General features: G+C 40.4%; 3 protein-coding genes across 3 annotated transcripts; 1 reads left to right on the plus strand and 2 right to left on the minus strand.

Annotated features, from left to right (window-relative positions):
- Nucleotides 1-870: 870 nt before the first annotated feature.
- LOC137268421 (carbohydrate sulfotransferase 8-like) lies at nucleotides 871-8,261 on the minus strand. The gene is made up of 4 exons (XM_067802989.1): nucleotides 7,963-8,261; nucleotides 7,155-7,265; nucleotides 4,782-4,819; nucleotides 871-2,100 (listed from the first exon to the last, which is right to left on the minus strand). The coding sequence occupies exons 1-4, from the start codon at nucleotides 7,973-7,975 to the stop codon at nucleotides 991-993; spliced, it is 1,272 nt and encodes a 423-aa protein (XP_067659090.1). The 5' UTR covers nucleotides 7,976-8,261; the 3' UTR covers nucleotides 871-990.
- A 4,127-nt stretch (nucleotides 8,262-12,388) lies between these two features.
- Nucleotides 12,389-16,799, minus strand: LOC137268618 (carbohydrate sulfotransferase 14-like). Its single transcript, XM_067803193.1, has 4 exons — nucleotides 16,692-16,799; nucleotides 15,900-16,067; nucleotides 15,290-15,345; nucleotides 12,389-14,235 (listed from the first exon to the last, which is right to left on the minus strand). Exons 2-4 carry the CDS (start codon nucleotides 16,009-16,011, stop codon nucleotides 13,069-13,071), a joined length of 1,335 nt encoding a protein of 444 aa, XP_067659294.1. The 5' UTR covers nucleotides 16,012-16,067; nucleotides 16,692-16,799; the 3' UTR covers nucleotides 12,389-13,068.
- A 2,013-nt stretch (nucleotides 16,800-18,812) lies between these two features.
- On the plus strand, nucleotides 18,813-24,529 carry LOC137268538 (uncharacterized). The gene is made up of 6 exons (XM_067803109.1): nucleotides 18,813-18,864; nucleotides 20,314-20,394; nucleotides 21,252-21,394; nucleotides 22,029-22,159; nucleotides 23,107-23,173; nucleotides 24,367-24,529. The coding sequence occupies exons 2-6, from the start codon at nucleotides 20,321-20,323 to the stop codon at nucleotides 24,495-24,497; spliced, it is 546 nt and encodes a 181-aa protein (XP_067659210.1). The 5' UTR covers nucleotides 18,813-18,864; nucleotides 20,314-20,320; the 3' UTR covers nucleotides 24,498-24,529.
- Nucleotides 24,530-26,167: the final 1,638 nt, after the last annotated feature.

Raw genomic sequence — 26,167 nt, forward strand, 5'->3', positions numbered from 1 at the left:
TTCTTTGTTTCTAGAGCGACGCAAAAATTCCATGTGGTTTTGCTAAGCTTACATTCCTACTAACAGTCGTAGTCAAAGATATATTAAAGTTTTTTTGATTTTTTAAGATGATGACGTCAGTCGATCAAGTCAGCAGTTGGTGGAAGGGTTGGGGACTTGTTTGTTTCTTGTTTATCGGCGCTCTGCAAATAATCGTTAATGGACAAGAAAATTCATTGACGGCGACTTGAGGAACATCGCTCTACGCAATCAGGACATGATAATACATGCCAACCAAGTCATCGAGCCCGTTCACTCGATCCCGATAGCCGCCTCCTACAAGTAAGCATGGTTTATTAGAGACCAAGTCTAACCCACATCATCACTGGTAATTGTTTGGTTTAATCTTGACTTGTTAGCTGTGGGGTTGTGAGATGCAGGTTCGAATCCGGACGTCTGGTGGTTCCAGTCATGGTGGAGCTTGAGCATTGCTAAAAGTGGCCAAAAACCAAAAACCCAGCTCATTCACTCACTCATCGTGAATCGATGAAACGCCACTTGGAAGTACTGCGTGAAGACTGAGGACGAAGGGTGCTTGACGACCTACCCTCTAGAATCCGAAATGTATCTTTCAATGCTTACCGGTGACTCCCGAATAGCACTTGGTGTCTAAATCGCATTGGAAATGGAAGCGATTTAGAAGAGAATATTTACCCCAAAATGCAAATAATAACATACAGGATCATTGTTAAAAGCGTACTCAATATGATTAAAATTGCGTCCTGTGTGGTACAATACCCTCCAAATAGATTACCGAATCCCGTGTACTAAAAGAGGGTATCATTCTCTGATGTGCACGAAGTGGTCATCGAAAATATATACAGTTTGTAATGCTGTATCGGACCGGAGTTGCTTTATTTTGGCCCCAAGGATTGCTGTAGTTCAACCCAAAATGCTGAAGAAATATGTCACGTACGTGCTACACATAACAGTACCATATACAAATGGTTTTTAATCAAGCTTAAAGTATTTATAATCAGCACCATTTTCTCCATAAAATTCAATGTCACGAGCATATCCGAAAAGTAAAAAGTCATTTTCGAACATATCCTTCAACTTTTCTAAATCATCAGGTTCAAGGTTACCAATAGCTTCTTTCAGAGCCTCTTTCCTATTGGTTGACTTCCAACTTCCGCTTCCGGATCGTGTCCAAGCTGCGACAGCCATTTCGTGAAAATCTTCAAACGTAACTGAACTTGACTGCTGTTTGTTCAGAGGAAACGTTTCAGATTTATGCAAGATACCCCTCATCTGCCACCGTCGCCATAGTCGAACTAGAGCTTCATGAAATGTCATGCAATTAAGTATTCTGTCTTTCCTCATGCCGAAAACATTATGGGAGTTTCGTTCCAACTGCTGAAGATCTGTCCCGCTTTCGACACCTGATAAGTTGACCTGTTTCTTCAGTTGGGGCACAGCGTTCACAATGTGAGCTACGTCTTCCATGAACGTCTCGACGTGGCCGACAAAGTCGTAGTGCGTATCACAAAACAAGCAATGCTTGCTGACTGGCACGAAGTGACTGTCATACTTCACCCCTTTGCTGTCCATGATGATTAAATACTGGACAAGTTCCGGAAATGTGACGTCATGACCACATCTTAGACTGCCTACAGTTGGGTTTGGTCGGACGGCTTTCACAATGTCCTTTCCAACCAGATTCCAATAAAATGGATTTGGTGCAAACAGCTTGTCGATGTATGCTGATAAAAGTCTTGAATATGGGTTCCTGACAAATACTATCTTATTCGTCCCTGCATATTGTGGCATGTCTCTGTTCGTCAATGTTGAGAGATAGGTCAGCCACTTATTATCAAACGCGGAGTGGAAACTGTCTGTTTTTCCAGCTAAAACACTGAGAACTGATCGCCAAAACATGGAACCGACTTTGGGGATTTCACAAAAGGAAATGTTGTTCTTTATATTTACGATCATGTGTTCGGTGTAGTTTAGAAACGGCTGAAGTCCAGGCCGGTGCTTGATCTGTCTGCACGCCTCTCTAAGCTGCTCTTGGCGCTCCACGAACCGATATGCGGGAGACAGTTGATGATCGTGATTGGACTAGAAAATATAAGGATCATAATCATGTCATGATTGTTTCCATGAAGAAAGAGGACAATATAGATGTGAATATACAACTTCAGTTGTTTCCATGAAAGGTCTAGCCATTTACCTTAAAAGGAATATGTATAATTGTACTTAATCTCCCACACCAAAATGTACATTTATAGTTAACAGAATTGTATGAATATATGTTCAGTGAATACTTTGTATTTGCACTCTGGGACACGCGGCCTCCAATGCTGAAATAAAGTCTCTCTAAAAGTCTCTCATGATTGTTTCCATGAAGAAAAAGGGCAATATATATGTGAATATACAACTTCATTAGTCTGTATATGCCACCTCTCGACATAGATTGTAATGCCGTTTTCAAGCAAGTCATGGGGAGAAGAAGAATATGGACATTTGTTTATGGAATAAACAACTTCTGTATTCTGCGTGGGCGGCGTTTCGGCACAGATTCTAAAGCCGTTGTCAAGCAAGTGGTGATACAATACAAATGTTTGGTGTCTAACTCATGTATTCTGTAACATCATTTCAAGGTTGGCACAAATCCAACTCATCTGCAATGACCAGGGTCTAAATATTCATTTCTCATTCATTTGGACTTTCATGCCGATTTCGTCAGTCCATGACTGTACTAAACCAGTCGTTATACTGTCCCTATTAGTGGACAGAATGTCGGGGAGCGAGTGTGTCTGTTGGCTACTGATTGGGGTTGTTTGAACGTCGCTTGCAGCACAGTTCCAGTGACACCATGGCGTGGTAGCCGAAATAGCATCACTATTCCGGTCATGGCTGCGATGAGTAAATTCTGAAATTGTTACCCATAAATGGCTGAAATTCTGCCGTTGGGAGGACGGACACGCCCAAGTTAGCAATTTGCCTGAATCAGCCACGGAAAAGGTGCGTGTAGGTCAAACCAACTCACAATGAAACACGTCTTCAATATTTGCCAATGGTAAATGCTGGAAAGGTATCAAATGTAGTCTGTCGTACAGACCCTGAAGTATATATATCCAAGAAAGCCCATGCAAGTCTAGAAAATGTGGCAAGTCTAGATCTCCATAGCTTCAGTCTCAAGAGATGCTAACCCGGAGCTATGTGGTTGCGACACTTGATACTTCCCGTTAGCTGCCCACACCACACTGGGAGGGAGTAGGGGTTGGGTTGGGTAGGATGATGTTCGGGGCAACAAAAAGTTCAGTCACATGCACCTTCAGAGGTGTCAGTAATGGGTGATAAGAATATTTGCATGTGTTGAGAAATTCCAAGAAATTATCGCTCTGCAGATTTGTTTAGTCTCTGAAAATGGAGAAAGTCTCAGGGCTCCATTTCATTTTATTATTTATTTCACTATGAACGTTTTTTCAGTAAAATATGTTCTTTTCAGAGGCTAGCTGTTAGTTTATAGCAAATGGATCAAGACTATTAGTTATTATCTAAATTTAAATATTTGTCATGCCTGTCATGCTATCGGAAGAAAACCATACACCCACCATTGTGATGCATGCGTTTATAAAATAAGCTGATAGTGGACATGGTTACACAGGAGAAACATCACGATCCATCAACACCCAGTAAAAGAACGCCGCATCTCCATAACTAATTCCTACAACAAATCAGTCATCTCTGACCACATCAAAGCAATCCCAAAACATCAAATAGAGTGATCTGACTTCGCCATTCTTGCTAACAATCAAACGGACTTCACAAACTGTAAGCTGACCGAAGCCATTCACATCCAACACCAACAGTCGTTACCAAGGAGATTTCACTCCATCCTCTTACGGTCATTCTGTTGTATAAACATTTCCTTTATATACTCTTAAAAAAAGTAGGGGAACCTGAACTTTGATGTCTGGTAGAAGGAAAACCCATTTAGGAACGTTACAACGATATTCATTTTGTATATGCAACATCATTTCACGTTATCACCACTCGCAAACACAATGCATGGGAAGCACGTACACACCGTGGGAGCCTCCTACACGTGCACTGGGTGTCATTATGAATCTTGACGTTTTTGAGGCAGGTCGATAAATCACTGCAGACCATTTTTTCCGATAGTTTTCTTGCATCTGTGCATTTTCATGTCATACTCCAGTCACCTAACAAGGGGGATAACTGAAAGAACAGCTTTGCTTTGAATGAAATTCATGTGGTGAGGTATTCTCAAAACATCCATTATTATTGTATCAACATTGATTCAATTCCATATATTCCATTCGACCACCGTACATTGAAAGTACCGTTCCCCTACTTTCTTTGAAGAGTATATTAACTTCTTCTTTATTTGTACAACTCAGGTTCCCCCTCTTCATGTGTCATTCCTGCTTGACAACGGTACATGAGTCTGTATTGAAACACCGCACTCACGAAATAAAGAAGTTGTTATCCATAAAGCCTTCTCAGCTGTAGATTAGTATAAAGCCCTGAAAGCAATGGATAAATAAACAGGATGAAAGGCAAGGACAGCTAGACTCAGAGAGACCTGTCTACATGTATTACCTTAACTACAGCTCGTCTTGAGCTCTGCTAAACTATTCCACGTCAATCCAGTGTCTTCACAGATTTTCAATTTCCTTAACACCAAACCTACTATTATAAACCGCATTACCATATACCGACGCTCAAAGCATACACATCACTTACCGCGTAAAAATATAAGGTAAACTTACCCTTTTCAAAGGCCTTGTTCCTCTTGCATCAGATGAATCTGAAAACATACGTTAGAAGGACAATGAACAATAGTGTGTTTGTTGTTTACGTCACCTGTATGATACTAATAAATCAAGGATCAGTTCGAACCCACGATCCCAGAATGACCAAATTTTAAGTCCTGTTATTTGAAGACTTTTCTGTCGTTTTAGTTTGAGACTGTTATCGTAGAATTGTAGATTTCAGGCTTCAGATTTGAAACTTTGTGGGAAATATCAGTGTCGACAACTGGATTCTCGGTCCGAAACAGGTATTCGACACTGTTAAAATATAGTTCGAATAAGAACTATCTCAAAGGACTGGTCAGGTTAGTCAGGTTTGCTGACTTACAAACTGAATATACTTGTAAAAATGCTTCCCATCAGTTTGTAAACAGATGCTCATGATATCAATCATTAGGCTACACTAGTTTATAACCTGCCTTCGTACATCAGGACCTAGATTTTGGAAGTTTACTGAGGGCTACGATAGTCGGAAGTGCCATTCATTATCATCAACGTACGACTATCCTAGCGTTAAGAGAGCTTCGAAAATCTAGGTCCAGGAATACTGTCAACGGATATGTTTGGTCGACTGGGGATCGGCTCATGATGAAGAGCATTATGTAAACACTATAACAATACTGCTGAGCGCGGAGTCAAAGAACAAACAAGGCTCACAGGTATTTCTACAGTCTAAGTAAACTTAGTCTCAGTGTATTTCGTTACACTCCACCACTGAATCTAACAAAACCTAGTAGAAGGTCGCGTCAGGTAACCTTTGAGCAACCAATGACTGTCCAATCAAACAGGAGACGGTTAAATAGATCTAACCAATCAGACAACGGCTTCTATTTTGGGATCGGGGGTACTTTCAAAATATTCAGGTCCCTGACATAGATCTCCCCACAAAGAAAAATCCACATATAACACAATTATTTGACCTGCAGTATATACGCTTTGGGGTTTCTGTTGACATGGTTACCATTAGCTAATATTTCCGCAAGATCACATCCTTGAATATTGCCAAAAACACCATTTTCAGTGACTGTGTACTCGCCGTTGTCATGGTTGTACGTGAGCCTTGTGCATCACCTGGAAGCGAGCGTACGCTTAATAGCATTCGGAATCGTTCGGTTATGAACCTTTTCGAGATAAAAAGTTCAAAAGGTATGTGCGAATGTGCACTTTCGCGATTTGGTAAGCGGTGTTCTGATTGGTCAATCTCAAAGGTTACCTGACACGAGCTCCCATAAGGTTTTGTTAGACTCAGTGGTTGAGCGTAACGAAAAGTACTGAGACTAAGTTTACTTAGACTGGGTATTTCTACAGATGTCTTATGGTATAAAACTTAACCTGCGCCCTTCTCGAATCGTCCGTAGCCATAAGAATTCTTAACTTTAATTGTAGCGAATGTGTTAAGAATGGGCTTAAGAAATTCATAGGGTTGCGAACGTTTCGAGAATAGCTAGCCAGGGCCCCGTTTCACAAAGGTCTCGTAAGCCTAAGATCTCGAAAGTTTTCTCGTAGCCATTGTGCCTCCTATACTGATACTGATTTCATTTTCAAGAAGTGCCAACAAAGATTACATTTTATGCGTAAATTGAGATCTTTTAATGTTAGCCAAAAAGTAATGTTGTTGTTTTATGGTTGTTTTGTTGAGAGTATTTTAACCTTTTCAATTCAGCGTTGGTACGGTTCTCTTAATCTCTAAAGCAAATCTCATCTTAACAAAATTGTTCTTATGGCAACCAAGATTTCTGGAATTTCTGTTTCATCTTTACAATCCCTCTTTAATGATCGTGCTGTTAATCTCGCTGAGAGAATTTTATCAGATTCAAGTCACATGTTATTCCAAGAATACAATCTTTTACCTTCAGGCCGGCGTTACCAAATGGACTTTTTTAAAACTAAAGAGTTCAAAATTCTTTTATTCAATCAAGTATCCGCCTTTTATATGACTGTTGACTGTCAGTCTTTGTTGTCGTTTTACGTATCTTAATCTTTATGTAGTTATTTATGTTTTAACAATCTCATATGTGTTCACTTTCAAATGTAAAAAGAAATTCCCTCGAGGTAATAAAGTATTGTCATTGTCATCGTCATACTGCAACACAGGAGCTACGGATGCCACGAGATAAGTTACGAGATCTTAGCCTTACGAGAGCTTTGTGAAACGGGGCCCAAGTTGTTTGCTGAACGTTGTCGTATAGGGACAAAGTGTTCTTGAAGGAGAACATGGACAGAACGTCCTAAAAAACATACCGGGTGTTTTTTCTCTGTTGTATGTTTGCATCTCGGGTTAAATGATAAAAGACTGCTCAAGTATTGTACATTTTGTATTGTCCTACTCACCTGTATTAGCCTGGGGATACAGGACAGTGATGAAGATGGTCACTGTAACACCCAAGACGAGAGCCCGTCTGAGGCGTCTGCAGGCCCTCAGCCGGTTGCCCAGCCATCTGACTAGCATCACAAAGAAAACAAACAAGGAGTGAGTCACTTTACGACGCCTTCACCAGTATGGTAGAAATATCACTCCTCGGGACACCATGAATGGGCCTCACAGATTGTTACCATGTGGGGAATCGAGCCCAGTTTTATCGGCATGATGAGCAAACACTTTAAGCACTAAGTTACCGGACCGCCCAACAAAAAAGGAGCGGGTACACAATATGGAGTCTTCTTTGGAAAAGAGCTGAAGAGTCAAAAGTCGCAAAAATGCATAATTAAACGAACGAGAGATTTTGGCCAAAATGTGAAAATGGCCCTTACAGTATTCCATAGATACAGGAATATTGGATCTCTGTATCCCATGCTTATTATGATAGTAAACTGCAGGTGAGTTCCTCCTATTGATCTCTCTGCATTCCCTCACTGCATCATTCTATATAGTTTCAATCAGGGTGGATGTACACTGGAAATCGAACTCGTACCTCTTGGCAGGTCAAACACTTTTTTCTTCAAGCTATCTTACTGTGACCTTCATCTAGATGTAATTGACGGATTTCATCATCATAATCAACATGGATTGTTCCGTTTGACTAAATTCTCATATCTGTTGCATAGAATTAGCTACTGTATGGTGTCATCCGGGTATTAATTATCGATCTTTTCAACATAACTGCTTTGAAATTTATGAAGAGGTAAAATTTTGTCTTACCCCAAACCGACATCAAGGACGCGAAGGTGCCTGCTCCAAGATGGCGGTGACAATACAGATATTTTGTCAATACCCATGTCGATAGCCACGTGCACAGTTAACTGTACGTGGAGCGTTGTGTGGACTAAACACTCCAATCTTTAAGATCATCTTCTTGTACTATTACACAGACACTTGAGTTTTGACGGTATCTGAATGTTATTCAGTCAGTTGACATCAATACCCATGTATCCACGCCCAAATAATAACTGTTGTCACATGAAATCTACATAAGCTCAGAGCCGTCGTATTTGCAGTATATTGATGGACGACACAGCTGTGTGTCTGGTGGCTTGGGATACGGTTTGGACTTTTCACTACAGACTTTCCCGATAATGCTTGTGAAACATACTGTAGATCTGGTTATAGGATCTGGCAATCTGCTCCCATATATTACAATTTATCGTATATCGTAAATAACCATTGTATATAACCCCTCTGCGTGAATAACGTCTGTGTGAATACGAGTGCATTGCAGCTGTGTTGCCAGTTCTTGGTATTGTTCTTTATCATGGAACGACTTGACAACGTGAGACGAAATTAGGATGTGGCATTCTACTGTCATATATTGCAATCTTTCGAATATTGGCCCATTGTGTAGAACCTCTATGAGTATACGAGTGCGTTGGGGGAGGGGGGGTGAGGCGAAGGGGGAGGAGGCTCATGGAACAACTTATACATTTTTGTTGTTTGTCTTCATATTTGCTTTGTTGAGTTGTTTCCCTTAGCTTGAGGGGCATTTGGTAGTCGGTATTCTAATATACGACAAAATGTTATGGATGTCAACTTCTTCTTTATTGTTTTCACAACGTTTCTGGGCTATTCATCCACCTGATGAAGGAGCAAAGAATAGCCTAGAAACGTTGTGAAAACAATAAAGAAGAAGTTGACATCCATAACATTTTGTCGTATACTCTGACAGTGGGTTCGGATACCTGGAGAGGGGGAAATTCTCCAGGCTGGGCCTATAGTTAGAACTAAGGGCATGACCACAGGACCATTGACCAGTCCAACAGGTGCTACCACTGGCAGGAGGCTTCCATTGACGACTATTGTCTTGGAAGTAGAGTTGACATTGTGTCCTCGACAGGCCTGTCGATTTAAACTGACGGCATAATGATGGATCACTAATCTGTTTTCTTCCCAAAGTCACCACAGCTATCGTTGAACTAAGTAACGGTATCATTAAATGACAGCCTCCAAGGTTCCACCATGTGAAAATGACGTTGATTCAGACACTGTTTGCTATTTGCAACAAGGTCCCGACAAATCGGTATTCCACGCGTGTGGTCATGACCTGCACAACTACTGAAACGTGATGTCCTGTAGTCAAGACTTCAAATATTTTTGAATGTTGCGCAAATGGCTCAAGCAGATAGGTTGGAGCACAGCCTGACCCATCCTCAGTTTTCAAGCATCACTGGACCAGGCTTTCACTTAGCCCAAGCTTTATTTGGCTCCGTTTTCCACTTATATTAGCCCAAGTCTTCTCTTTACTCGTGACTTTGTTGTACCTGGCCTTCATTTACTTCAAGGACTTGACGGACGAAGGTTTTTCACTTCACTCGTGAAATCGTTAGACTAGGCTTTCACTTCACCTCTAAATGCACTAGGTCAGGCTTTCACTTCACCCGTGAATTCACTAGACCAGGCTTTCACTTTACTCGCGAATTCAATAGACAAGGCTTTCACTTCACCCGTGACTTTTCTAGACCAGGCTTCCACTTCACCCGTGACTTCACTAAGCCATATTTTCACTTAAAGGTCACATGCAACCCAAAAAATCAAACATAATTAAAACACATTTATCACTTATTCATGACATATAATACACATTGCTGCTTAAAAAAAATAAATAAACACAATTATAAGCGTAAATCGCGATTCAAAAGTGCAATATTTTGTACTTGGGCTTACTTCCCCAGAAACGACGCCCTCGGGAGAGCGGACCCAGTCATAGCGGATGGATATCCACTCAAGTGTAATGACGGCTTCCGATTGGCTGTTTCATTTGCTGATATGCTGAGGGTTCATTGTGTGTACAGAAAGATGATCTGTTTAAGTATAGCCAGTCACAGGAAAGTAAGATTCTTTATGGATAACAACTTCTTTTTGTGTACTTGATGTGTCGTTTCAGTATGGATTCATATACTGTTGTCAAACAAAATCATATACACGAAAAGAAGTCGTTATCCGTGAAGAATGTATATAGAGATGTTGGGTTTGGAAAATACATGTTGCGGTCGATCCAATAAAAAATCATGTCAGTAGAGATGGTAAACTACTGCGTGGCTGGAATCTGTCATTTGTCCAAGTACAAAGCAGGACTTGAAACTGACGCGAGTTTGCACCAGTTTCCGTCAGATCCAGTCATCCTAAAAAAATGAATGTAGTTTGTTTGCAACCCACAGATATAAAAACATGTCATGTGTATCACACGTGCCTAATTACATAATGTGACAGACACGGGACTCGGGTGCACGTGCCATAAATCAACTTATTTTCTTTATGTCGTATAGTCTGATAGGTGTTAAGTTCAAATTGCACGTGGTCAATGATTGAAACTGTGTATTGCATGATGTCTTTAGCAGACAGGCAGACAGACATGTAGGTATGAATAAACCAGACACTGAGCTTTCTCTGTGACAGAGACTGCTTACCACAATCAACAAGTTGTTTTACGTAACGAGTAGATTATTTACTTGTTTGTGTACACAACCAAGATTAGACTACTGCTCACGACCTCAGACGCTGGGCATGCATACTGTTTCAAGCTCCGCGAACCTATTCACTGTGCATGCGTTATGGACGCAGCGCAGCACAGGTGTTTAAACCAGTTTTCCCCCAGCGCTGGGGGGAATTTAGTGAAACGTTTGAACTCCGATTTCGCGGGCTTTTTTTCATCGGTTTTTTTAAAACTTTATCGGTTGAATTGGCATTTTTTATGATTTGTTTCGGTAAGTGCATACCGAAAGGTACCAGAATCAGCAAAGTTGTGTTTTACGTTGCATGTGATTCATTTTATACGCGTCTTCACTGACCCCTTCACATTACCCCTGAAACTGACGCACGTTGATGAACCGGAATGGCAGTTCAAAACCTCATTACACAGAGAGAAGGGAGAGTTTACGACTCCCATATAATGACTGGAGAAACTCCAATATTTTTTAACGATTTTACAACATCAGGCACTGACTTAACAATAATACACAATGACTGTATTGAGACTTTGCACTGACAATTGACATGCATACAGTGACAATGTGATAAATATCTAAATCCGTCCAATAACGGAAAGCCGGTCCTGGGCAACACATTGAGTATTGAGCTTACTGCAGAGTTACCGTCGTAGGTGAGGGTCAGGCCCCCAGAGTATTGAGAGACAATGCTCGGGTGGTCAGACTCTGTGACTTAGGCGATTGCGAGACATCGTGGAATCATTGTTCATAATTACCGTACTGCCTGCACAGACTCGATTATTTACACACTGTTTTATAGACAGAACATGTCGATTATTGATGATCTGAGAGACACCTTTTTTAGCCAGTGCACTACTTATGTCCAGATTGTTTAAAAATGTCTGTTATTGATAAAATGTGTTTTACTTTTAACGATCCTTTTATACTGCTTTCTTATCCCAAAACACAGAAAAGAATTATTGCGTGTTTACAACTTGTTTTTGACTACGTTCCCATTAGGCGTGGAGAAGAAGTGCAAATACAGTGCTGTAACAGTAAATCTTGAATTTAATGAAAACAAAAGGAAAATTGCAATACCAATGCATAAAAATAAAGCTGATATAGGTGTGCGATAATGTTCGCCACTACGACCATGTTTGTAATCGTTCGAAATTATTTATAGGCCGTCGGTGCCCGCCAGCTCAAGTTGGGTTGTGTGTTTGAGTATGCACAGTAAATTACCAATTCACAATTCATTTGGTTTGCATGCGTTCAGATACGCCTGAAAACAACAACAACAGCAGCAGCAGCAGCAACAACAACAACGCTGTACGTTTTCAGCCTTTATACTGACCGAATGCTGGAATCAAAATTAATGAAAGTCAACTCCGGTGAAAAACGCCCACGTGCAACATGTTAACTGAACTGACTTCCTGTTTGAGATAGAAATCACATATCATTTTATCGAGAATGATGCTCAAAACGGTTCAGTCATTGGTATAGAGATACGCACAAACAGAGAAATCTATCAGCTCCACTGAAGTAACTGTGATGACATGAGTACATGCTCAGTCGCCCTTCCAACCCGCCTGTTTGCGGTTTCCATGGTGATTGCTAAACACTTAATTTCATATATACTAACGTAATGGTACAAACAGATGATACTGCTGCAATCAAGTGTGTTTACCATCGACGGTACATCACTCGAAAACTGGATTACTCTTTATTTCTTCACAACGATATCACCATATATCAAAATGTGATGAATACATTAAAATACAGAATATGTCTATTTGCTCAAAACACGCAAGGTGACATTCACAGCTTTGGACCTTGACATAGGCACTTTTCATACATATTTCAACTGACTAGACTTGTCATATGTTTATGACATATGTTTATGACGGATGCCACCGATGGGGCAGGATACGCTCACCTTTTCGCGAACACCTGGTGTCATCTCTATTTGATTCATAAACTCTTGCTCTGTCATCGTATCGCATGGTGACAGCCACTGAACTGTCTGGTTCAGACTCGACTTGTTTACAAACAACATCGTACAGTTGTAATGCTGCTGAAACATGTGTATACTCATGACATAATCACAACTGTACAATGGACTAGCAGAGATTTCTCATGAAAGTGGAAAGGGTTTTGTCGCTTCTATTTGCACCTTGACATAAGCACTTTCACATGCCCTTGCAGCTTTACACGTCGGCATTCTCCCTAGCCTTGCCCAATTCACACGTTACATTCCCATAATGATACACACTGTCATCAACACACTCGCATACTCCAGTGTCTATATACATACTGACATTCCGACATTTCTTCACAGACACGCCCATTGCCCTCTTGAACAGCCATATATCTATACGAACATCCAGAATTATGACTGTTTGTCGAAAATATCCCTCACATCAAAGAATCTAAAATCCGTTTCTGATTGATGAAAAGTCCCAAATATACTTTCAGGCATAGCTTTGTATCCAAACATTTCAAACTGAGGCTCAAACATCTTTTTTAGTTTCAGTTTCGTTTGAAGAGTCAACGTGCTGTAGGCCTCTCGTAACGCCGCTTTCTTGGCCTTCGACAACGCCTTGGGATCGGAGGCCTGACGTGCCCTAACGGCATATTCCAAGAACCGTTTCCAGGTGATGTCACTGTCGGTGGCACGAAACGGAAACTCAAACTGGGTCTCAAAGAACCCTCTGATTTGCCATCTTCTCCAAGTCAACTTGAGGGCTTGTCGTAAAGTGACCCCGCACTCAAGGATATGCTTGAGTCTACTTGTGAAAATATTGTGAGAGTTTCTGTACATCATTTGCTCAATACCATGGAAACCCTCTTTCTGAATGACGTCTCTGGTTCGGTTGTATTTCAGCGCCCCGATCCGTCTGCTCACGAACATCATATCCTCAATAAACGTTTCCATTTTTCCAATGTAGTCATACTTCATGTGACAAAAAGCACATCTATGGTGAGCAGGTCTGAAATGATTATTCATGCTAAGATTATGTTCATACTGATACAAAATATAATCCACAAATTCAGCGAACGTTGCATCTACTCCACATTGGATTGTCTGTTCCTTCTGACCTTTGAACCGGATGTCCTCTATGATATGTCTACCCATGATGCTCATGTAATCAGGATTAGTCGAAAAGATTTTATCAACGTATCCCGAAAGAAGCCTTGAGTATGGATTTCTGACAAACACAATTTTCACTGTTTTGTCATATTCTTTTTCCGACATTTGGTGCGTTTCGACGCTAGTTCCGTGGTCCCCGACTATTGATTTTTCAAATGCATTGAAATATCGCGACCAAAACATGGACCCAACCTTTTCAACAAAACACATCGTTACATTATGGTGAATGTAGGTCCTCCGTCCATCCTTTCTTACGTGAGTTGGCATGGTAACACCATGATTGAGGGATCCCGTCTTTGAGCACGCTTTATCATATATCTTCCTCCTGAGATCAAACCGTCTTTCGAAAGCATCTATGATTTCTGGTTCCAGCCCGTCTCCGCTGTTGCGTGATTTTCCATTATCCTGCAAAAGTCAGATGGTTACATACACAGGGGCGTATAACGAAAATAACTGGCAATAGTCCTATGCACCTAGTGACAATAGATAGTGTGATGCCAGTTATTTGTTATTTGATGCCTTTAATTTAAACAGCACTATCGGTAACGTCATGATGTGACTAACCTCTGTTTAAGCATCTATATGGGCCAGGACAATCATTGGGCCACAAAAGCGGTGGGGTTGCTCAGTGGAACTAGCGGTCACTCGTCACGCCGACAACCCGGGTTCGATTTCCCACATGGGTGCAATATATGAAGCCCATTTCTGGTGTCTCCCGCCGAGATATCGCTGGTATATTACTAAAAGCTCATTCAATTGGCCACTATCAATACGCACCAGAAATGATTATTTTATTATTTGTCTCTGTGGTATTGTTCACAAGACAAATCAGCAAATCAATGCAGCAAAGGGTGTTGGGTAATCTTGCCACAGTCAGGCTGATAAGGCTCATCATCAGCACTGGCAGCCATTAGGACTCCCAGGAAGCTCTGCCAGAACCCACCCAGATTTGTTTCAGGAAATGTGAAGACGTGCCACTACTGCAGTTTTCTGCGCTACCTTGACAGTCAGAGGCGTGGTGCTCCAGGTGGCAAACATGACACGTCCCGGTCAACAGGCCCCAAGAACGACGTAGAGTCGGACAAGCCGGTTCTTAAGAGGCAAATGTGAACAGGGTCAGCACCTTTGTCATGTTTTAACCCAATTTTGTCATTTACATTAATGCCAAGTGGGACTGAGTATTCAGATTTCTTAAATTTATGCTTTTATTTGAAACATCAAAATAAGGCAAGGTCAGATTTGTTAGCCTGGATACGCCTGCGGCTACATATCATTCATAATGGTATATTACTAAAAGCTCATTCATTCGATGACACCCGCTACTCATGTGTATCGTATCACGGATGGACTTAGAAATTTAAACCAAATGCAGATATTACTGACAGTTATGGAAATAGTTGTGTCGCATGTTGCAAGATAACGGGACAGCTTCTCTTTGTGTAATTGTGATTACACGTACCTCCAGCAACTGACGGATGTCCTTGTTACCATCTTGGATCCACCTGGCCTTGTTATCTAATGAGGAAAACAAAACAGAATTACAATAGTTTCTAAAACACCAACAAATGAAGTGCCAAATGCTATGAGTTGTTTTTCGCGATAACGTCGATTTGTCAGAATAGCGTTTTGCATGGATTGTTACTTAGTAAGAATGGGTAGGACCAGTTGTTAAACCAAGGTGAAAAGGTAGCCATCAGTCACTCAGCGTTGTTTAATTATATTCTTTTCTTAATTATTTGGCTGCGTGCTACCCCATCCTCCTACTGATCCTTCTACGTCTGCATTTGGGCTTTTTAACGTGCCAGGGCCTGGAGTCAGGCTTAAGTGGAGCACAGGCAAAGTGTAGCGCAAAATGGGTTTTTGCGCTACACTTTGCCTGTGAGTGGAGCCACAACAAAACTGTATCTCACTCATACACCATCAACGGTTTTCAACACCCTCCAACAAATGCCAACAACTTCATTTTTTAAAATTATTTGTCATTACCTTTAATTAGCTTCATAGAACCCCATCCGATTTTCCCTTGGAAACTCTATCTGTGTATGTATAAGCTCAAAGTTGGATCTTACTTGTTGTCATGGCGACGTACACAACAGACATGGAGGACAGGAAGCCCAGGAAGATGACGAGTTGGATAAGACGTCGCAACGTTCGTCCGCATCTCATTTTGAGGGGAAACATGAACGGACAGCGGTGAATGAATTATGCGTGAGATGAACCTGTAGATTCTGGGACAGCTGTAAAACAATGATAATCATAGTATGACTTTTCATTGAAATGGAGGAAGCGATGTCTAGAATCCAACCCTCCAACGTTTTCGAAACGTGATGGTATGACACGGATACTTCGACCTATCATACTGTCGCTGATCCAATCTAGATAATTTTATGTTAACATGCTCTTAGAACAGCCTCAGGATTTAGCGTAACTTTGAATTTGAAAGCAGTCCATTCAATCATCAGCTTTTGTCTGTATTTACGCCCAGGCTGTAAATTTGGGTGAAATATCCCATCCTATTAGGTGATGTATATTATTAGGGTATATTATCACATACACTGTCGCCATATAGCTGGAATACTGCTGAGTGTGGCGGGAAATAATAAGCATCTATTAAAGATATGAGTTCCTTGCCTTCACGTGTAAATATCCTCAATATCAGTCGGTTCTCCCCCATTGTTGATACACAATGAACAAACTAGCGAAAACATGATCGAACGTACAGATTTCACATTTGTGGCCGGTTCAGTTCTCAGTCCAGTGTACACATGACGTACATCAGATATAACACTCCATCACACTTCAACAGGTGATGCATACCAGCGCCAGTTTAGCCCTATGTCTGCTACACCCATTCTGCTTACCTGGAATGACCCCCTCGTAAATATGAAGGTGACCAGCATGAATCCATGCTGGAGTGAGATCAATGTCCGGAAGCTGTCGCCGACTGATATGGTGTCCTGGTACACATCACAGACTAAGGAGTCTGCGTGACGTGTGACCGGTGTTTAGTCCACCGTATCAGAATTGTGATACAGATGTTGTGACGCTTTTCTTTTCTTTTTTTCTTTTTTGTAAACATATCTTGGGGATTATCTTTCCGAGATATGATTTCAATGTTGCTCTTTTGTTCACCTCTTTAAGTGTCGAGTTCCAGAATTACTTCCCTTGCCATATCGACCTTGTACACTATTTAATACTTTTGTTGTTAAACAGAGACTGTGTAATAAATATAACCATTGCATATATGTTTTCAATATGTTTCAAATTATTGATATTGGTGTTCAATAATGTACTAAAACATACATGCAGATGCCACCAAGAGTTTTGATCGCATATATACATGTATTTTTATGTAAATGTGTTGTACAACATCCAGCGGAATGATGAAGTGTATCGATGCACTGCTCAGGGAACCTGGCCAGCTGTGACGATGTTGTCGACAGTCCTCATGATGTAGTTACTGCCGTTCATCGATCTTCATCCTTGAAAGCTAAGCGGCTGTATATATGACAGAACATTTGTCATGCTGATATCATGTATATTTCCCGACTGCGTGACGGGTGAGTGAGTGATCCATATATCCGTGTGATTGGCGGTGATGACATATCTCCGGTAACCGATCGCGATGAGCTCACAATCTGGCTCATTCATTCTCTTAAAAAATATAGAAGGTCGGAGGGGTAATATATGCATGGTGTGCCGAAGGCAGTGCACCATGCCTATCTGGAACCAGCAGACATTAACATGTACTAAATATGTCTTGACACGATTTGGAATATAAGCCATTACGAGGGAGGAGTGCAGAGAAAGGCACAGCCAGGTGTTCGAGAAGCATGTGCACAAGGGTCGAGAAAGTTATACATTCATTAACCTGTGCTGTGCTGTCTGCATGCTTCCTCGTACACCTGCCTGTCCCTTTCTCTGCACTCCTCCCTCGTAACAAACAGCGAACTGTGTCAATATTTAGTTTTCTAAACAACTTTTTTGTTTGAAGGAAAAATATTCTGCAAAAGCCTCACACAGTTGGTATGACGTTCTGACTATGATCAGCGTTTCATTGAGTATGTTATGTTTATTAGTTTTCGAGCTAGACTGCAATTCATCGGTCCGCTATTGAGCCATATGGACTATACATGGTCCGAAGACGCGGTGTCAGCCATGTGGTTTAGCCAGTGGAAAGAAAATATAATGTGTATATGCCATTTACAATGCAAATGTCACGTGAACACACTATTTGCACAAAAATATACACTGTGATTTCCTCATTAACACGGAGGTGGTGTAACAGTCATACAACGTTACTCTGCAGTAGACCCGTGAAGACAGAATTGATCCTCGGTAACTCATACTTGTGACTAACGGGATAAAGTGTCACTCGCTGACACATATCATCGATTTGATGCTCATGTTATTAATCACCGGATTGTCAGGTGCAGAGTCTCTTATTTACTGGCCGCCGCCATATAGCTGAAATATTGCCGAGTGCGGCGTATTTAACGAAAGTCACTCACACATTGCACAAGTGACACGATATCAAACGTTATATAAATGGTACAGGATTTGGTACAATATAGCTATTGGGCGATTCCCAATGGTTAGAGAGTCTGAAATAGCACGTGAGCTAAGTACATCACAACTGAGTTTTCTTCTTACACGAGACAAAAAAGAAACATTTAAGAAATCCCAAAGAAACGAACTCGAATTCATTTGTCAACATTATCATACAAGGTACAAGGAGAAACTTTGTGTTTTCTGTCTGGGGAGTTATCACATGTAATTTGTTGCATAATGCTGTGGAATAATGAATGTATTTCGATGACAGCAGCTGAGAAGTCAACGTCACATCAAAGATGTATATTCACGTGAATATACGTCGCTGGTCACATTGATGATTTTACAAACGCCTCTAGATCTAAATGGGATATTGACTTTCTAGGATTTAGAGTGGCCTCCCTTTTAATGATATCTGTCTCTATCGACTGTCGCCATATTGCATGTAAACAAACAGGTAACAGGTGACTCCTGTGTCGAAAAGTGAGTTATTTCTTGTATGTGTAATCTTATGATTCGGTTCAGAAACCAACAAGCAATAGTTTCGAAGTGAGGACGAGAAGCTTATTTAAACTGAAACTGTACAGTACCGCCGTTGTTGACCGGCTACACCACTTAAGAGTTTTTTTTATGACACTGACACTGTTGACAGTTGGCATAGGGTAGAGTTTAGACCAGAAATCAGATCGGAATTGATGTCTCTCACTTTCGAACATAGATTGCGAGGTTGTCATTAAGAGATATCATCTGGGACCTTTGAACTGTTGAAACAATGTTATTTCCGTCAAAATTTTTAATCCGGCAATATCAGATTCGACACGTTTATGATTATGATCGCACATCAAACTCTAAATTCCACAAACCAAGCCTTATACTTTTGGGTAGGAGTTCCGCCCGTACCCCCAACCCCAATCAAAAGCCAACATTACAAACTGACATGCATACCTGACTCTAAATATACATTCGATAAACTAGAACACGTATGAATAAAAAGCCCTAATCAATCAACTCATTTCAGTGATGGGATATTACACTGCTTAAGGTGGAAATATTCTATGTAAAAAGTGTGGTGTACCAGCAGAACACTTTCCACACTTTTTCCTGCATTAATATTCTTACCTCAGGTTCTGTATATGTGTATGGATGTGCTCAAACTACAAAGCAGTCATCAACAAATCAGTTTAATAAAAGGTCCGATGCAGATTGTCTGAGTAAAATGCAATATGATATTGGAATGAAACACTTGCTTAGCCACAGATGTCATGTTACTAGTCGCTGTTCTGCAGCTGTCTATAACTTAGATTAAGGTGTGAACGACAGCCTTGATTCCATCATGAAGGGGAACAAAATATCAACCATTGCTGAAGGGGTCATAATTGGCACAGGTACAGATATCTATACAGAAATGCACCCTAACTAATATCAAAATTAAAAAATGTACCCTAAGGTGAGTCTATTTTGCACTGTTTTCTTGATCAGGATTGTCATACTATTTGTATGACAATTGACATGCCATCGATTGTGTCATATAAGACATGACCAAACCCAGTGACGAATGTTTAGCGATGAACAATATCTCTCATTATCAGGCGAACAAGGCCTAGATTTATGAAGCTCTCTTAGCGCTAATATAGTCGTAAGCTAATGTTAATGTATGGCACTTACGACAATCTTAGTGCTAAGAGAGCTTTGAAAATCTAGGCCCAGGATCTTCCAACATGAACAAAATTGGTTTCAGTTTTGGGATGAGGAAAATGGACTCATCTGGTATTTACTGTAATGGGTACATTTATGTATTCTGACTTTGTCTGGGGTACATTTCTGTGTACTCCATGTCATTGTTGGCAGCTGAAATTTGATAAAGAAATTTCTGAATGTCAGAATTACACATTTTGTATAGTATACTTTTAAATATGAAATATATCATTGCAGACTTATTATGTGGCAGTACCTGTGGGCTCATAGTGTGTACCACCTGGTCAGATGGTTTCCTCGTAACAACAGGACAAAAATGTGAGTATAGCGACTTATGGTACCTTTGGGCTGTGCATTGGCTACTATCTAGTATTGCAATGTATATTAATGCAGGTATCCATACAATAAACTTTCAGGGGATAAAAAATCCCCGATATAAGTGCTTGATATTCAGTTCAGTATTTGGGGAGTGTTTGACAGTGATAGCGATTCCACACCAAGATTCGTTTCCATGCATACCAAGGTCCTAAAATTAATGTTATTCTTCTGATAACAGTCAACTCAAGATTAGGATTGATAGGGAGGGAGTATTTCTACCTTTTTTTTCCCTCGGTGTATTATGTGTGAAGTAAACTGTTTTGTTTAATATATAATTTGATTTAATATTTAATAAATATAATATTTATTTCCAAGTTAACCATAGAGAATACTCAGGGTTTCCCCAAGACATTTACATTTGGAGGTCAGGTTGATTCTGAAAATTGTTAGGGGGAGTCAGAATAAAAATTGGAGCATCAAACAATTTACAAAGATAATCAAATTTCAGTTAATAAGGTTTTTGCAGGTATATGCCTCTAAGTCTAAGACATTAATAATGGTAATATGAAAGAATCAAGCAGCTCTTGACATTTTTAGTTGTCTTTGTGGACAATCCAAACTGCTTCTAGAGACCACAAACATTTTGCTGTGGCATTTAACAAAAGTTGCCAAGAGCACTGAGGAAGGTACTTGAGTAAACCCGATACCAACAACTCATTGTGACAGCAACAGTAAAAACGACTTAGTTACTTAGTTTAATAAGTTAGAAATTTTTTTGCCACTAAATAACAATTCTTCTAATTAAGGATACTTGGATTATGTGCAGTGTTTGCATGTTGTTCCTTGCATGGCTGCAGCTTCTTCCTGGTGATGGTGCTCACTGCAGCGTTGATGGTCCCGCAGGTTGTGGTGTTGCTCCTGGATCACTCCAGTCGTTGGTGCCCACAGAAGCTCTTCGACTTCCTCATCGTGTCCATAGTGTTCACCTTGTTCCTCATTGGTAAGCGTTGTGGAGAAGCTTATTTGTTTCCATGTCTTCACTGCAAGTGATTTCATAGCATTTGATTGGCTAACCAAGCAGTCACGTTTACAAATGTTTCCATAAACAAAATGAAAAATATATGTGCAGTTTTCAAATAGTTCTGCAATTTTTTCTGTAAATAATCAGTGTCATTTCCTTCATGTCGTGTAGTAGACATAACCTGTCACCATGGAGTACCATGGCATTTTTTTCCTGGAAGCCTATAAAAGAATGTTTGTGTTCTGTGTGTTCTTGTTTTTTAGGCAAACATTTCCTATCAAGTTGGAGAAAAAATGAAACAAAGTCATATCAAAGTCTGCAATTTGCTCACCTCCAGAATCCCTGAATAATTTATTTTAGTTTGATGCGCCCATGTTGCTATGGTGATGTTTTCAGATCTTGATCTTGGAGTTAAAGACTAATGATATCACAGATATTTTCCTAAACCATATGGAAAACCTGTCTCAACTTTGAAATTTGTTACAATCCTTGTTGTGTTGATCATAGCTAAATACCTGACACCATGATCCACTCCAGTACCAGAATCCATTCTTCACAAAACAGTTAAGACTAAAGAAAAACATGTGTTAAATGTTTATTCTATCGTGTTCAGGGTTCACCTTTCTGTTCATGGTGATGATGCCTGTCCCAAGAGCTGTGAAGATTGGATTCCATGTGTTTGGGGGTGTGTCTTTCGTCATCAGCCTGGCTCAAGTTATCTTGACATCCAAAGCTGAGTCGTGTGTAAGTTGAAGCTTTGGCGCATTCATGATGTTTATAATAACAGATATGAAGGCAAATACTGCCTGTACAGGCTGCTTAGAATATAAGGGAGGTAACTCTGCACGTCATAACCTGTTCCTTGTAAGTTGATTGGCTTCATTGATATATATATCATCCTTCGTTTTTAGCTCACCTGACCAACAGCTAGGTCAGCTTATGATGTGATCTGATTGTCTATAATCAGTTGTCCCTTGTCTGTTGTAAACGTCTACTGTGACAAGATGACTTGATCTTCAGTATATCTGAAACCTTGACATGCATATTTTAACCATTATTGACCATCGGTATGATTAGGAATTATGATTCTGAATTTCATCATGGCCACCACAGCAGCCATATTGGAAATTGTTTATGGCTATTTCTTCTGAAATTTGATACATATGTTGTTAGTATTGGGGCTCATGGTAACATGCTCTGTTTTTTATGCCAAGTTACCTTACCTTGTGACGTGTTGTCTGCTTTTGCCACTTTTGTAGTTTCAAATTGAAACTTTGAATGAATGATCCCTGCATCAATGTCCCAAAACTATGGCAGCCTCACTTAAATATCAGGAATCTTGGCCTTTGTGAAACATCTTTCACCCCACTGTAGAGGTGAAACAGCAAAACAAGTTGAAACTGTGACCAGATGGCAGGTTTAACAAATCTTATTAGTGTCTGAGTTCATCCTTGGCTAGTCAAGCGGTCATTGCTTCAGACAGTCTGACAGGGACTAGGAAGCTCTGCACTTCATATAGTGGTCTCTCCCAGATTAACATACATATGAAGTTACATGACCTTTTGGTGACCCCAGTAACCTCGACATTGACCTCTGCAATAACAAGATGAACACCCCACTAGGCAGTTATCTTCAATGTCCCTCTAATGTTCCATGTCATGTCTACTCATGCATGATGTTTCCTTTTTCAGAGCAGGACCACAGAAGCCTTGTACACTTTATCAGTCGTGCTGGCTGTGTTTTCAGCCATTAGTATGTGTAAGTATACACTGGGAGCTTGACCAGTTGCCAAAATAAGGGACCGTTCATAATTTATGGGTAGGATGTGTTATGGGCGAAGCATGTTCAATGTGAATCACATACATGCACGCACACACAAACACACACTCCTTTTACAATATGTGTACACCTGTTATATTAAAAACATTTTTGTATACAAAAATGCTGACCCTCCTACCAGAATAAAATGGGTGACCTTCTCTTAAAATCTTCTTTAAAAAAACAATGCATGCACGCACGCACACACACACACACACACACACACACACCATAAAATGTCAGGATATTTTTTAAAATCAAGAGGTTTTCATTGTATTTTGTAGTTATGGCTGTATTCACTGTTTGACTAGGATTATGATCCATGGCACAAGGTCTGTCCTATGCTGTCACCGTCTAAGTAAACTCAGGCTCAGTGTATTTCGTATACACTCCACCACTGAGTCTAACAATATCTAGTTGAAGGTCGCGTCAGGTAACCTTTGAGCAACCAATGACAGTCCAATCAAACACGAGACTGTTAAATAGATTTAACCAATCAGACAACGGCTAATATTTAGGGGTCGGAGGGACTTTTAAAATATTCAGGTCACCGATACAAATCTCTCCACAGACAAAAATCAGCATATAACACAGTTTTTTGACCTGCAGTATATACGCTTTGAGGTTTCTGTTGACATGGTTACCATTAGCTAATATTTCCGCAAGATAGCATCCTTGAATACTGTCAAAAACACTATTTTCAACGACTGTTTACTCACCGTTGTCATGGCTGTATGTATGCCGTGTGCATCACCCGGAAGCGAGTGTACGCTGAATAGCAGTTCGGGTACGAACCTTTTCGAGATAAAAAGTTCCAAAGGTATGTGCGAATGTCCACTTTCGCGATTTGGTAAGCTGTGTTCTGATTGGTCAATCTCAAAGGTTACCTAACGCGACCTCCCATAAGGTTTTGTTAGACTCAGTGGTGGAGTGTAACGAAAAGTACTGAGGATAAGTTTACTTAGACTGATGCTGTCACAGCTGCTGTCATAGGACTGGAATACTGCAGACTGAGGCGTTAAGATAGAAAGAAACAACTATAACCAGGAAAGCAGTCCGTCAGCGCCAACAAAGTTCTTTCGTGAAGTAGATGTAATGATTCCACAAAGTTATGGTTCTTATTTTAATTTCAGGCATTTTCGGTTTGATGGCTCCATTTTGGATTGCAAATCGCGTGAAGGAAAACAGTGTCCTGAATGTTCCAGATCGTACAGGTGTTTGCTATGAACCAGTGAAGTGCTGCTCGTGTCTGTGGCACATATAACATTCTCAAGATGGGAAGGCATTAAGCTCTTCTTCTAATGTACAGTATGGTTCAAAATTATTGAGAATAGCTAAAGCATTTCATATTATTAAACGAGAACAAATCAGATAAAATTGAATGTATTGTGAAAGTGAACTGACCTTTTCATGTTGTGTAGGTAACAATTTAATATTTTATCAAGTCTCCTTGAGCTTCACGGCACAGTCTAAGACGGGTAGGCATACTTCCTATCAGAGAGGTTAGTGTCTCGTGAGTTATGCTGTCCCAGTATCGGACCACTTCTCTCTTCATGTCTTCAATTTTTGTCAACCCCTTTTGATTCACACATTCCTTCATCATCCCCCAAATGTTCTCAATGGGATTTAAGTCAGGACTATATGCAGGAAATGGTAATGCAGTCACATTTTTCTCCTGAAACCACTGCTTGGCATGTTTTGCGGTGTGTTTAGGATCATTATCTTGCTGCAAAATCCAGTCATTTCCATAAAACACATGTGCACTTGGAAGGAGAAAATTATCTAATATGTTAGTGTAGCGTTGACTTGTCAGATTTCCTTCAAACACACACAGCGGGGTCGTTCCTAATAAGGATATCCCTCCCCATACATGAAACTTTGGGCTGTATTTAGGTCGTCGATACAACGGTGCTGACGCAGACTTTGTCCATATTTTCACATTATTGGGATATACCCATATTGAGCTTTCATCAGTAAAAATCACATTTTCCCAGTCAAAGTTTTCATGTGCCAAACACCACTCAACACGCCTGTCTTTATGTTCTTGTTTCATGAGAGGAGAAGGAATTCCAGTCTTTTTCTCCCATCCAAGATCAATCAAATTTCTTCTAACTGTAGATTTTGATACAACTGTTGATCCCCTTTCTATCATTTCATACCTGATGTTGGAGATGCTTGCCATTTGCTTTTTAGACGCTAAAATTCCCAGCCGGACGGGATCTGGGAAGTCCAATTTTCTGGGTCTCCCTGCTCCTTTCTGGTGCCCCAAATCCTTTCCCTCTTTAAAATTCTTCCTAATCCTATACACAGTAGAAAGAGGAGTTCCCGTTCTCTCTGCCAATGTATTTACATCATCAATTCCTTGATTACACAACTCAAAAATCAACCTTCTTTTATCTTCAGCAGACATTGTTGACAGTGCTGAGGAAAATGACGTCTGCGACAAATTCAGGGGAGGTAACTCTAATTGTACTATACCCAGTAGGCCAAGATGAGTTACCTCCCTTATACCATTACTTAGTTTTAAGTATCAGTGAATCAGTTGAGGTGTTAGGATAGCTCAAAGTAAGAAGAATAATTCTCAATAATTATGAACCAGACTATATTACATTTGCTGTATCACCTGGCCGTATCACATAGCTTGGTTAACGTGAAATGTAGCCATAACACTGTTATTGTCCCAGTTTTCTCTTATGTATGATGCACACTTGTGTATTACCTGCTCCTTCTATTCCTGGGTACAAGGTACATTGTGGACAGTTTCAAACTCCACGTCATGATTTTCAATTCAGGTGCTGACTGTGGTTGAGGGAGTCATACCTCAGTTACATTACTCTTAATCTCACCGAAGCGTTAATTATGTATTGATATGATAATGTTAATTGTCATGTTGCATTAACAGCACGTGGCCAGAATCAATGCTGCTCATAGTGA

The sequence above is a fragment of the Haliotis asinina genome, chromosome 16 (genome assembly GCF_037392515.1).
Source record: "Haliotis asinina isolate JCU_RB_2024 chromosome 16, JCU_Hal_asi_v2, whole genome shotgun sequence".
Taxonomy (NCBI): Eukaryota; Metazoa; Mollusca; class Gastropoda; order Lepetellida; family Haliotidae; genus Haliotis; species Haliotis asinina.